Source organism: Notothenia coriiceps, unplaced genomic scaffold, assembly GCF_000735185.1.
Source record: "Notothenia coriiceps isolate Sejong01 unplaced genomic scaffold, NC01 NC01_scaffold00030483, whole genome shotgun sequence".
NCBI lineage: Eukaryota > Metazoa > Chordata > Actinopteri > Perciformes > Nototheniidae > Notothenia > Notothenia coriiceps.
The window spans coordinates 130,731-145,809 of record NW_011363184.1 but is presented as its reverse complement, the minus strand read 5'-3'; the positions used below and the strand labels follow the sequence as shown (position 1 = coordinate 145,809).

Below are 15,079 nucleotides of genomic sequence, written 5' to 3'. Positions count from 1 at the left end.
TTAGGCTTTCCTTAAGATTCACACATACAGAAACAACTACACACACACACACACACACACACACACACACACACACACACGTGTGTGTGTGTGTGTGTGTGTGTGTGTGTGTGTGTGTGTGTGTGTGTGTGTGTGTGTGTGTAGTTGTTTCTGTATGTGTGAATCTTAAGGAAAGCCTAATGGATCCACACAGATTGCTGATATGCAGCTACTGGTTACTTTCAGTCAACTGGATTCGTGATGTAAGATAAGCTCGTCACATGACCTTCTTAAGAGTCCAGCTGAAATCCCCACTGTGTATTTGTAATAGCTGATGAGAAGGACTCGAGTAGATCTGAAATAGAGCTCCATAAAGTTTGCTGTGAAGCTGCATTGTGGGTTTCTAATGAAGGACAACCAGAAGAGAGCTCTGACTGACAGCTCACTCATGAAGCTGGGATCTTTGTTCAGGAGGCGACGTTTCACTCCCAAAGAAAGCTATCTCACTATGAAATTGAACAAGAACCCTAATGTGACACTATAGAGGTATCAAATATATTTTAACATTAAAAAAATACTTATAAAACCTGTTTTGCTGCCACTGCTTATCATAAATTATCTTAATATGATTTTTATTTTTGTTTTTTAAAGTAGACTGCAACAAATCCGATTTTGTATTAAACTATGATACTATATGTTTTGACTTATACAGTCATTAATATAAAGCCAAACATTACTGATGAGATAAAATACATATTTTACTTACAGGATTTTATGCTAACCCGAGTCTGTGTGTAAACATAGCTGCTTGTCATTCAGAAGGATGTTTCTGCTTGATTTAAAGGACATTTGGAATCAAGTCCATGTAATAAACATTCCTGAGGGTCATTTTTTTCTAAAACGATTTCAATTTGTTTCTCTTCTACAGAAATGGAGGTCATTTGAGGTTATTTGGTGAGGTTTCAAAAGTTGCGGTAAAACACCTGTGACGATTAAAGGAAAATGGGCCAAAAACAGGAGCACCATCTGGAACGGAGTCAAATACAAACGCTCCAATTACTGAGCACTTATCTGACGGGAAAGAAAATGAAAGCTCAACAACAACATGTCTGCCTTCAGGGTCTCCAAATGATCAGAATACTGCCCTCTAGAGGCTCTACAGGCTTGTACAAAAACAAATGACTGTTCAAAATGATAACAATTACATCTCATAACTAGAACAGACAATACATTTGTAAACACTACAGATTCAAGATCTCAGGTTGAGTTTGTGCTTTGTCTCGGGGGGTTTAGAATGAAGACATTGGGTGCATGACATGTGTCTTTGGATATGAGATATGTCAGCGAGCCAGAACTCATTATTTGGATCGGAGATTGTTATGCCAAGAAGCTCAGAAAGAGAGTCACAATCTGGAGGACGCTGGATTCCTAAAACTCCTTTTGGCAAATTGACAAAAACCAAAAAGGCAAAACATGAGCAGGCCAGAGTCTGCTGTTATGTAACTGATCTGAGGAAGACCACAGGCGCCCCCTGCTGGTCACATGGGCCGCAGCACTGTAGGGTCTTAAACTGAACTGACATCTGCAAAGCTACGACTAAACAGTTGTAATAGACTACAGCAGTATGATAACCAAAAGTAATAACAATAAAATAACCTCAAAAGGCATCAGAGAGTGCGGCTGTTTTAACATTTAAAGCTTCAACTGAGCTTTTTTAATTAAGTGTAATGTCTGTCGTTATATTGAAAGACGTCATCAACCATCATTATTACAGGTGTGTGCGAATTCTGGACATGAACACATTAATCTTTTTTCAATACATGTTGTGTTTTGGAGTTCACAACACCGGAGTTTTAGGAAATGTTTGGAGCCACACACAATCCTATGCAGTTGCCACAGTTCAGTTGTATAATACTAATAATATCAGTGTTAACATCAAGCTGTCTTTGGCTCTTTTCTGCTGTAACAAATGTACATTTCCCCTCCGTGGAACGAATAAAGGTATTCTGATTCTGAGTGTGGCACAATCTTTATCGGTGAAGAAAACTGGCTTCAAAATAAAAATCTAAACTCATTGTTGAGTAGCAATCGAATGCTGATTGAAAATGTGTCAACGTTATGAACGAGGCTTTGAAGTATCTAACATTTCAATACATCCCTTTAGAAAGTGCAATAAGTAATTTTTTCTGTTGTGGTAAAAACACTTAATGGTGAGTTAACGGGGGGGCCGTGGTACCTGTGTGTGGCAGGAAGGCCATGGCTGCCGCCGCCGGGTGGCTCACGACTCTCCGGAGCGGCGGCTGTTCGGTGAAGCCCGGGGGGGCTTGAGGTCTGGACAGCTTGCTGAGCGGCTCGTACAACACTTTGGCCTCCGGGGAGGACAGCGGGTGGCAGGCGGTGTGGCTGAGCAGGACGGGGGACTGCAGGGGGAAGAAAAGGTCTCGGTGCTCCTTGGTGTACTTCGGTGTGGTGGGGGCATCGCCTGCAGACTGTTGGAGGAAGAAGAGGTTGTGAGGAGGTGAGACTGACCTTGGGGGATCCATCAGCAGCATCAACTCTCCTCTGAGAAGTGTACTGCCCTTCCCTGGAGACAGAATCTGTTCAGAGACTCAGAGAGGGAGCCACAGTCGATACAACTGCACTTTTAAAAACACAGCATTACATAAGAGTCTTCGGCTCTTCCACATTAGTAGTAATGAAATCCTCGACAGAGTGGCGGTGTGGTCCCCCGGGGGGCGAGAGGCTTACTTGTGTGCTGGACTCAGCTCAGCTCCACACTACATCCCTCTGAGCCACTTTCCTGTGTGTCCTTTTGGAGGACCACTTACAAACACAAGAGCTGCACAAACAACCTGTGACAACAGCAGCCCTGCTCACACAGCCGCTGTCATGGCAACACAGAGGAGGCACGAATACAATCCCTCTACTTTTCTATTTAAAATGGATGAAAAGTTAGATGGAACTAGCCTAGATAACCTTTTGTGTGCACACTTAGAAGAAATCTTTGTATAAACAGTGGAGGGTTAAACAGAATTGTACTGCATTAGTTACACAGGCATGTAACACGTAAATATGCTTCTATGTCTGAGGTTAATTTGATTGGTAAATGTATTACAGTTTTGTCAAGGTCCCCAAAAGCCTAGAGGTAGCAATCAGAGCCACGACTGTCATAACAAGCCGGCTTTGACAGATACGGTATGTTAGCGCAAGATAATTTGGCAATAACACAACTCTCGTACCATTTTTCTCAGGGTCTCTGCTGGGAGTTAAAGTCAAATTGTGCTCTGAATCACAGCTGTGTGTGATGAAGCTCCCCACGGGGGACTTACACAGCAGAGCACAGGCAATTCAAACATACGGGAGTAGCCTTCCAAATCCTCACAGACAGATCCTTCAGCTCCACAACTGCAGCTTCAAGCATGCAGCGGCTCCACTGCCAGCTCTGATGATTCATATCTCATGAATTAAACATTGGCAACCAAAGACACCAACAAGTCAGCTGGACCGTGTGCTTTTAGAAAAAAACACCGTACTTGAGAAAATTGCAGCACATAGTCTCGTCGTGGGTCTCTGCGGGGTGAGAGTGGGCTGCTGGCAGACACACAGAGGTCCCACAGCGTGAAAGGAGAGGTGCTTCTGTGCAATTATCGAGCTTTAAATCAGACGAGAGCAGCTGTGGATGTCGTGCACAGGTTTGGCCATATTTCCAACACAAGGCCGGCCAACCGAACATTTTAATTAAAGTGGACCTATCATGCTATATTTGAATAATATAGTGTAGGACCATACCTATATAAGGCATATTTATACTTTTTATTTTTGAAAATACCAAACAGATCATGCATTTTAGCCATTCCTCATTTTGCTCAATTTAACACTGTCTTTGCATGGGCTGATTCTGTGAGAACAGCACCATCTACAGGCCTGGCATATGTACTACAGCGTCTCCAGCGCTTTCGAACGGCAATGTCCGTGGCTGTCTCCTCCTGATTGGTGGAGTTGGCCCAATAGCCGTAGCGCCACTTCTGTGACGTCATAGAAGTGTTCAAATCTGTATCAGATCTGTTGCAGCCCATTTTTAAGAGATTTGGGTATGGAGGAAAATAGAGAGGGTTGTGTTTTCTGACACTTGGTGAGTTCCCTGGAACACCGGGGACACATGTTCATGTATACAAGACGTACAAAAGTGCATTTTGCATGATAGGTCACCTTTAAATTGCCAGCTCAAATGTGACTGACACTGGAGCTCCGTTGAGAAGCGTATGTTCAATCTTTGATTATTAAGACCTCAGCATTCTTCCATCCTGCTGAAACGTAAAGGAGGTGAGACTGGAGTGTTTTAAGGACTACATCGAGTCTCTCAAAGAGCCACCGTCTCCACAAAGAGGCGAGTAAAAAAACTGATTATGGAGATGTATCAGATAAATTGAGTGACAGCCCATGCAGCGTGACAAAGTTACACAACCTGTGCTCTTTGCCACTCTTTTCTCCTGATATCGAAGGGAAGAAATGAGACACAAGACTGGAGCAATTCTCCGGATCATCAGTAAGGGAGAAGAGCTCGCTCGTCACTTGTGGGGGATTGAAGGGATGTGTGAATCTTTAAGAGGTAGGCAAGAGTATTTCATGCCCACGAGCCGAGAACTCCAAGGTGCCTACTCACATTTCCCACTACATCCAAGTGAAAGCAAATACAAAAAACAAGACAGGAGCTGGTGGCACAATCATTACACAGAAAGCAGTTGGATCACACTGCAGAGAAAAAGCTAGTACGCAGAAGCGCCCCATCAGCATCAGGAGAGAAGGGGGGAAAAAAGCACCACATGCAGAGTCATTATCACAATAACCATCACTAAGTGTATCTGAAGATAACATAAGCATCACAATTACCTGACAGGTTAAGAGTTAAGAGTTCACCACATGAGACTTTAACTAATGTCATCAATCTAACAAATGGTGATAATGGAATAAAAGTATTTGGAAGTATTCAAATAAAAAAAACATTGATTTTGATTAATGAAGTGTGAGACCTTTTTAGTTCATTACTACTTTGTTTTTAATTTGCAGTGGACTCATTAAGCAATAGTTTATACCATATATTACATCCAAGTAAAAGCAAAATTGCACTTCAATGAAAAAAATGTAGACTTAAAATAAGGTGCATATAGATAGTATGAAGATTTAAACATGTAAATAAAAGTAAAGTGTTTTTAAAGTGCTCAGACCACACAGCCGGTTCAGTAAATCCAACAGGTTTCCACACATTAAAGACATGCGGCTTGTCGCTCTGTGCCTCCTCTGCACCACAGTCTCTGTGCCGTGTGTTGATGCGTGGAAATTAGACGAACAAATGTACACACAAAACCAACAAAGACAACAAAAAGATTCATGCAGAAAACAAGATGATAGGATCAGTGAACTAGGAAAACAGACATGTATTTTGCCTACAGCTCACACAGCCTGCAGTTTGGTGGATATCACCGTGACAACAGGATGTGGGCAGAGACTGACTGTGTGGGCAGGAGGGGGGGGGATGTGAGGGAGGGGGAGTCACCGGCGAGGCAGAGCCAGTAAGGATTCGACGAAGGATATGAAGTCGAAGCTGAACTAATAGCTGGTTTAGCACTAGCTGAACCCATTCATGTAATACCACGAGACATATTTAATGGTTTTAGATCATTTTGCCAGGAATGCACATTGCTTATGCTAGTAATCAATGCAGATAAGAAACATGCGTACCGTTGCTCGGTTAGACCAATGACAAGTTTAGCAACTAAGTTGTGAGGCTGAAGGGAACACGGGGAGCCTTCACACCACGCATTGGGATACATTTAGCTCCGGAAGCTGCAGCAGAAAATACCTGAAGTTACTTTTCCATCAGTTGGGCACATTTTACTACAGTTGCTGCATTTTACTTCCCCACATATACAACAACAAAACACATATCATTAAAGCGGCTATTGTAAGCTAATGAGAAGACTATTGTAAGCTAATGAGAAGACAAGTGAGATTCAACCTACTTGGATTGGAAGATGGGGGTGAAACAACAGATATTTAATTTAAGGCTGGCGGATAAAGTTTGCCATGCTGGAAACCAAACTTTAATACATGTCAGTACAGTGCCATGATGGTTACCACCTTTTAATATCATCTGCTTAAGTTTTACCTGCGGTTATGATCATTTCAATATTTTCTTGTGCATTATTGTAATTTCTATGTAAAAAGTTGATCAACAAGTCTTGTATGTCAACAAGTATGCAAGATTACTCTGATTGAGGGAAAAAAAATGAGTGTTTGGCATCAACTTTGTAAAAACAAGGCTGATGGATTGGCAGACTCTCTTGACTCGCTATAGAAACAGCTGTATAACTCATCATGTCTTATCCTCGATGTTCAGGTGTCATTTAGTCTTTGCTTCAGGGTTCAGCCCTCAATAGGAGCTAATGAGTTCAAACATGTGTTCCCCTTTCCTTCAGTGAAACAAGACGAGACAGGACTTGGGTGACATGACAGGATTAACACTACGAGAAAATCATGCTTGGATGAGACAAAGAAAAAAAAGGTCAGATCTCAGGAAGCGGGGTGTTTATTAGAAAAGGTGCCAGGCAGTTTGTTCCCGGGCAAGATTTTTGAGATGGTGAGCGAGGTACGATGAGCAAACTAACATCGATTTAGACGTATTACAGAGTGACCACCATTTCATTCTGAAAATACTTTAGTGAATCTACTATTGACAGGCCTTTTATTATGATAGGAAGCTGATCAGATCAGAGTCATGCTTTTAAGAAAGTAAATACAGTTTATTTATAAGTGTATTACATGTACTTAATTAATATATATATTACTTCATATCCAGGTTACCAAGATGCACAGTTACTGTGTGGTTGTACCAGGGATCATACATCATCATGGTGATTCATATTCAGGTGCTTCTTGTTAGTTCATGTTGTCGTCATCATTGTGAACTTTGGGTATTTGTTTAAGGCCTATCTAGTCAGGTATGCAAATTCAGGGTATATGCAGGAATCCTGAAGTCAAATGTAACACCTTTTAAGACCCTTTCCACACATTTTAAGACCTCATCGCCAGTTCAAGTTTTAACCGGTTACCTTGGCGACACACTTACCTCACACATTTACTATATACAGTATTGATTGTCCTTCCTCCTTATCTTCCAACCATTTGGACGCAAACTTGCATTTCCCCGCAGCCGGCGCAAACGGACCGTCGCGCGCTATCAAGCAGTGAGCGTGCGATGTCCTGTTCAGATGACGTCAAATCCAACGGGATGCCATAAATAAACTACACACCTACGCAATGATTACATTCAGGCAGACTGTAGAATACAACCTCTTTGGACAATTTATATACTTATTGAAAACAAGCTACAAAATGTAATACCTTGGAAAATGTCGTTTAATACTTTTTAATAGCCTTAATTTTCGCTAAATTGATTTATCAACTTTTAATACTTTTTAAGACCCCACAGACACCCTGAAATTAGCGTAGGTTATCAAGTCCCTACTGCGTCAAATTGTTTTATGCAACATAGCTGCCCGTATACAAACCAAAATAAATGCGATGCACAAGGAAGACACATTGTTGAGGTGGTGTAGCGGACAGATGGCAGATGGGCATGCTGAGTTTAAGTGTTTTACCTGTCGTTGGGCAGAAGTGGCCAGCTGTATCTGGCAGAACTTCACAGCTTGGTCCAAAGCAACATCCTCATCGACCTGAGACAGGAGAGCAGAACAAGGACTTTAGGGAAGAGCAACACATCTTTACAAACCTGTTTACAAACTTTTTACACGTCCATTTATATTCATTAGATGTCCTCCTCACGCAACACCGGAGCAGTGGGTGTAATTGCAGTGATATCATATTTCTGAGGTGACCTGCCCTGTGTTCCCACCGTGTTATTTACTTGCATCACTAATCAACTATTAGAAAATTCTTCTGCCTCTGACCATAGCAGCAGTAACATGAGAGCCCAGTACCCTGGGTGATGTGTGGGAGTTAGCGAGCTTAGCCACAGCCCGACATCGTACACTTAGCAGTAATCTTGTTCACACAGCTGTTGTGTTCCCTGCAGCAGCCTGTTGTGTGCAGCGGTTCAGGGACCCCCAAAGGGAGGGACTTTACAGCAGCCTCATTTTCATTTTCAAATGGTGCCAATTGTTAAACGGGCTGAGTCAAGCTTCAGTGTATCACAGCCCACCACTTTCTATTCATGTCTAGCTCTATGCTAACGTCAAACCACATACAGCTGCCAGCAATGACTTATCAATAACACATAATGATTACTATTTGAAACAGGCACCTTTCAACCCATACATCTAGAACACATCAATACAACCATCTACATAATGTCCAGAACATACTGCATTCTCATGACAGGAAATGCTCAAACACAATGTTGTGGCTCTTAGGGATTCCTAGACGTTTAGATAATAATTATCTGTAATTACAAGTTTTGCAAAAGGTTTTGTTTGAATATGCTAATGGGATTATTTGACATTAAAAAGAGATCTGAGCATTGGATAGAGCCAGGCTCACATTCTGGTCTCATTTTGTTGACTTATTCAGCAAGGAAATATTGTTGTATTGAGGAAAAACTGTTATATAAATCAGGCTATGAATTATGTATGAACAAATCGCTCCGAGCCAAAAATCCTTTTGGTTTTTACAGAGTGAGAATTAATAAATGTTTTAATTGAAAACAAAAATATATGATTCTGAAGATTCAATACATTTTGAAACACTATACTGTTTAATAAGTAGATAGACAGATGACATATAAACCCCAGTTGATTATTTATATTAAGACATTCATTCTTTTTTTTCTGAATAGTTATTTTTGAATAATGATAACTTGTTCTGAATTATGGAGAAGCTCTCATTAGTGATAAGTGCATAAAACTGCCTGCAGTGTCTTAGGAGTGCTCAAGAAGCCGATGGAAACTATACCCACATGCTACTGTGCAACGCAGCACACCACGAAAGCACCGAGCCTCTGCAGTGTGTGCGAGTAGGTGCACAAACAGAAGGAGCTTCTGGAAAATGTCCAGGCATATTAATTGCACAACTCATTTGAAGACAGGAAACATGTCATCGCTGGTTCTGGCTACACTCTCTCTTAATGGTGTGTCTGAGTAAATATTCTCTTTGCAGTCTTAAAGACATCAGTAAAACAAACGTTGCTGAAGTCGGCCAGTTCCCTCTGATTTCGTCTCTCCCTCGCTTATAACCCTCCCATTCCAGCTCTATGGCATTACACAGGTAATGACATGGCACCTTCTGTAGGGCCAGCATTGATCTGCAGCTCAATATGGCCGTATAAGCTGAAGTGGGCTGTTCTGCTACTATTTCATCAATGCCATAGAAGGCCCTGAAGTTGGACTAACTTTCAACAACTGAGGAACATTGGCTCTAGATATGTGAAGACACTTCTTGCTGCTCTGACACTTCCTACGCAAGAACATGTTGACATAATGATATATGAATTTCAGATAATGAATACTAGTTATACAGATAACTGCTCCTTCCCTGCTTTTACTGTGAGATACAGGCAGTAAGAAGTTACTTTTAGTGTAACTATACATAAAACCTAATAAGCAGAAGTGGCCCTCACCTAGTACAGACAGACCTTTGTCTCTGTATTGGCATTATGCCACAACTTTACATGTTGGCACCAGTTTCATTACACACATAATGACTGAGCAACTCCCCACCTTCTTGTGACATCATTACAAAACAAAAGTCCCAATTCACTTGAAAAATACCCAGTGGGGCTACTTTTAGATTCAACAACCCGTTTGTGTAGTAAGAACAAACAGACTCAGAGGTTATATTTGGGTTACTGAGAGTAAAAACAAAACCGCGTGGTATGAGCTGGATTTGTCGGCGTGTTTGAAAACGGAAAGAGGGAAAGTCCCTCTTCTGCAGCGGCTGCTGTGTTACTATTTCAGTCAGATGAAGGGTTTTCCAAGTCCCCTTTACTTTAAGAGGGCTTATATCAAGCATGCATGACTTTGAAAATAGAACAGAGAAAACCCCGGAGCAATAATGTAATCTATGTGTGGTAGCAGGTTTACCTGTTTTATGAGCATATAAGTCTCTGACATGATCTTCTCGATGCGTTGCAGGTCGTAAGTCATGACTTTCTGGCCTTGCTGCCAAACTCTGTAGGCATCAAGCAGTAACGTTTTTCCGGACTCCACATCGTCAAGTAGCTTCCTTTTCCTGTTTGGCCTTCGTAGGAGCCCCTGATCCGTCCCACCGGCTGCCACGGTGACCTTGGGTAGCAAAGCTTGGAGCTGCTGCTGCCTGGAACTGATACTTAGTTCCTCAAGAGACAGCTCTGGTGTCCGGCTGCTGTCAGTCACTTTGTGCGAGGGCTCCACGGCACTCAGACAGGTCTCTGCCTCCGTTGGGTTGCCCTGAGAGTCTGTGGGAGCAGAGGGTTTCCTCCACTGGCCACTTTCCAGGTCCATGGGTTCCTCTGGCCCTGCTTTGTGTCCCTCACTCCCAGCAGTCTCCACCTTCCCAGGGTAGATCTCCTGAACTTTGCTCCCTTTATCTAATGATGGCGGTGGAGGGGTGAGTTGTGCCTGGGAGGCTTCCCTGGGCCCTGTCTCAGCAGCACAGGCTCCCTCTGTGAGCCCAGGCTTCTTAGGCAGTGCATGCTTGCTGTCTTCTGAACTGGGCCTGTTGGATGCTTCCGTTGTGGTCATCTCCCCCATGGAGGGCGCAGGCGCTTTGTGAAGCTGCTCAGACACCTGAAACAGAACAGAACCTGTCAAAACATGAAGAGGGCGCATGCCAGACATCTAAACCGCTGAGCGGCTCTCTGCTCTTTGTGTGTGCGCTGTGATTTGTGCTTCCTCACCCCTGTGAGACTGTTCAGATTGTCCTCCAGGACTTTTACAGTTAGGAAAAATGCTCTCTTGGCCAAAACCTGGCGATCAACATCCCGTAAATACTTCCTTCATGGAAGAGAAAGAAGAGGAGAAATGTTATGGAACAAATACATAATACATGACAGAAGTAGAAGTATCATATGAAGTGGGTCCTTACTTTCCCTGGTCAGGGGTTCTCTGCAGCATGAAAGACACTTTCACCAGAGTATCGTGATCCTTAAGCTGAAACAGCACCTTCAGCAAGAGGACAATGGATCGGTTCATATGAGATGCAAAACTCCCGGGGCGATCAATCTCATCTACTGGAATACGCCAGATGCCCTAAAGGAGACAAGAACAGAGAAAGGGGAAGCAGAATCTGGAGGTTAGTTCGACTTCATACAACCTCAAATATCATGTTTTCCACTAAATGCTGGAGATCCTGGGCTCAAACACACTTGTTGGTGGAGCCTTTAACAATTAAAGTTCACCAAGTATTATTACAAATTGGCCAAATAGGAGGAGCTGCTTCCATTAAACTTGTTTTACATTTGACTGGACAACAAGCCAAAAGGCTAATTTATGAAATTCTGAAAGTTTTGTTTTTACAAGCGCTCTTTGTTGCCAGGTTTTCAGAGGCCTAGGGAATGTATGACACACACAGACAATCAACAGGGAGAGATGGACAACACTCAAAAGAAAAGAAAGTAGAGGAGTCGAAAACATGGCATTGAAACAAGAAAGCTCTAATGAGGGGATGGGAAGGCTGCAGGAGAGATCTAGTGGACTGGATGGCCATGTGGAAGGGGGGAGGGGGATCTCTCTGGGCACACATGATAGGCAGCCTCATTAGTGCTCAGCTCTGTCCAAGCAGAGTCCAACAAACACAGCCCTGCTTTGCAGAAAGATGGAGGAGTCCACCTTCCCTGTGAGCACATGTCCTCTCAGCAGGTGAGGCGAGGCGCGCTTCTCACTCTGAAGCTACTGATACGAGTGCAGATGGTGGCCTAGGAGGCGTACACTATAGCACATGGCGCAGGGTTCAGTTTCTGGCCTTAGGAAATGTGTTTGAGACTAAGACAAAGAGGACCATATTAGGATGGAGCAAAACAAACGAGACGGCTCTATCGGCTGCTGAAGGCACCGGGGAGCTCCTCCTCTGATTGTCAGATGACATTTTCAAAGCCACCGGAGACGAACAAAGCAGGAAAGAGAGGTAAGATAAACACATCAAAACAAATCACATTCCTGAGCACGTCATATAAACTCATCCCAGGCAAAACAAGCCGCTGTGTTTATATTCAAGACTTCTTTAGAAAAAACGGATTTTACACTTTTAGTTCACTTAATGTTGTCATCTTTTAAGATTCATTTAGAAATAATTGTATTCTTCTCCAGCCACATTTCCAGTGCTCAACAAAAACCTCTAAAGAACAAGTGAACGGCTCCAATGCCTGCGTGAAAAGATTTATAAATCATATGATGCAATCAGGCAGGGCTCGGGAAGGTTTTAACCTTTCAATGCAAAGATTAGCAAACGCTTCCAACAGGAACGGGACAAGTATGATGAGGGGGTGGGCTCCGCACACTTAAAAACATCTCTAATGGAGGAGAGTTGTTCTTCATCAGAAAAGCATCCAACCACAGCAAATCTGTTTAGGGAAAGCAGAGCCATGGCTTTACACAGATTATGCTGAACACAACAGCTAAAGCAGATTTGTAAGACTTTTTACTGCAATGATTTTAAACACCCCCTGTTTTTGTGAGAGAAAAAATAACCAATGCTTGAGACTAGAGCGACAGAACTGGCAGATGTTGCCAATACATTACGCAAAAACATCTGACTGATAAGAGATTAAGACGCATAGCGGGGGTGTGTGAGAGATAAATACATGACAAGAGAGTCCTTTGGTACAGAAAGAATAATCAGACAAGTGTTAGGTTCAAAAGAGTAACTGGTAAAGTTAACCTAATTCACTAAAGTCACTTTTTCTTGTATTATCAACATAAAGGAGTTCTGTTGCAACGTGACAAAAATCAAAAGAGACCAACTTCTGTCGGTCCCTCTACTTCTTGTGTGACAAACAATGTCTCTATGCTGAACAACATTTGCCAAATAAACCCTCAACCAGGTGTCTTTTTTAACCTCATCTACTATCAACATCTTATTATGCCAGCAGTAATGGGAAGAAAGGCACAGGTCTAAAATAAGAGCCATGGTTGAACTTATTAACTGCTGGGAAGTTGCACTAACTGAGTGTTAATGTGTCTTTAAACACTCAGCAAACACTACTGCAGCTTACTGGTAACAACAATATCAGCATTTCATCAGCCAACAACAACAACTTCAGATTCACACAACAAATCCAAGATGGCTGGTAACCTGCAATGCTTTCAGCACTTTGCATGTGGGTGGTGTAAATGTGCATCTTACTTAAGTCTACTGTAGTTTACATGCAGGAATCTAGACGGTTGAGACCATCAACAGTACATACTTAACAGGATGCTCTATGCCATTTAACAAGAGTATCACACATTTAGTCAAAAACAAGTCCAACACACTTCTAGACACAGGAACTCTGATCACACAATAATTACCTACAAACTTCTGCGCAATGTGTTCAAAAGTTGCAGGGAAAGGCAGAAGGAGACTCACCATCACCTAAGAAAGCTACTCCCCTGCGCCTGCGTTAGTGCTCTTAGAGACTTCTTGCTGGAGGTAGCAGCACCTGCAGCCCTGGCAGCGCCTCCACCCTGAAAGAGGCTCACACTCGGAGAGCAAGGCTGCATTTGGGTGCTAGGGCAGCGAGAGCTGAAGGGGAAGAGGAAAAGGGAAGCCCAGCTGCACACGGCAGAAGAGGAAGAGAAGAAGAGGAGAGCGGCAGGAGGAGAATCAGCGATGGAGTGAGGGGCCTGTAAGCTCAGTGTGCCCCTGACAGAGGAGCCGACTCGTTCCTCTCCTGCTTTCAAACCCTGCCATCTCAAAACAAAAACACCCACGCACTCTATCTCCGCTCTGCCTGGACCCAGCCTGTCAGAGTTCTCTCCCCCCTCCTCCCTTCCTTTCTCCCGCACTATACACAGTGTACCGCCAATCCTTGTAGGCCTTTGCCAGCCAATCGGAAGCAAGCAGAGAAACTCCCGCCCTTAGTGCACACCCACACACTACACACACAAACAGAGGAGTGAGTGAGAGAGAGAGAGAGAGAGAGAGAGAGAGAGAGAGAGAGAGAGAGAGAGAGAGAGAGTAATGAGGAAGCAGAACCAGTGCAGCAGAGAGAGTAGATGAGTAGAGCGAGTAAGAGCCCGGGGGAGGGGGAGTGCGTGATCACCCTGAAGACGGAGCAACAGGAAAAGAAACAGAGAACATAAACTGGCTCACAAATGAACTCACATCAATGTGCTGGGAGGAATCAAGAAGACGGCAAACCAGTAGTGAAATTAAACAAAAACTTGAGAGAAAAAAGGACAGCCCACGGTAACCACAGAAACACAGGCTGAGGAACAATGCTGTTGAATAGATACGATTGTGGTTCACACACACACACACACACACACACACACACACACACACACACACACACACACACACACACACACACACACACACACATATTCCTCAGACAGCAGAATACTGACAGCCCTCACCTTCTTCCTTTTCTCTCCTTTAACTCTGGTCAACTCCCTCCAGCTGTCCACCATAAACATACTAAGCAAACACACCTTGTTTTTCCTGCTTCCTGTTGTGTGAGTGTGGGTAAAAACTGCTGAAAAATCTCAAGCTCAAGTGAACACAGAGAAAAATAAAGCAATGGAAAACACACTGGCAGTCATACCTAACCCTCCAACATGCAAATCAAAACACAGACTATGTGCAAGATATATTCATTGGGCCAATACTCCTCCCCTAAGAAAGAATAACAAGGTTCTCCTGAGTGGAGCTCCACCTACAGCTGAACGCACAAATGTTTGAGTCATACATCAAATCGAGGCGAGCAATACAAGTGTCACTGTTTCCAGAAGACTTTCCTAACCTAATAATACAGGACACCGAGGCCTAAGTGCATGATCCGTTAAATTCAAGCAGTCAAGTCCAACATGTAAGCTTGTCATGGAAACACAGTATCAGCTTAAAAACACGTTCTCCGAGAAGTTAAAAGACCAGGTGGGATTTATGTTTTTCTTTAGCAACAAGGACATCC

General features: G+C 43.1%; 1 protein-coding gene across 3 annotated transcripts in view; it reads right to left on the bottom strand.

The window, feature by feature from the left end:
• cabin1 (calcineurin binding protein 1) overlaps positions 1-15,079 on the bottom strand; it is a 40,074-nt gene that overhangs the window by 3,690 nt on the left and 21,305 nt on the right. For all 3 annotated transcript variants that reach the window (XM_010787494.1, XM_010787495.1, XM_010787496.1), the window contains 5 exons: positions 11,056-11,219; positions 10,868-10,964; positions 10,074-10,757; positions 7,638-7,712; positions 2,216-2,468 (listed from right to left, as the gene is read on the bottom strand). In XM_010787494.1, coding sequence (XP_010785796.1) covers positions 2,216-2,468; positions 7,638-7,712; positions 10,074-10,757; positions 10,868-10,964; positions 11,056-11,219 — 1,273 coding nt within the window. The remainder of the gene's footprint in view (positions 1-2,215; positions 2,469-7,637; positions 7,713-10,073; positions 10,758-10,867; positions 10,965-11,055; positions 11,220-15,079) is intronic.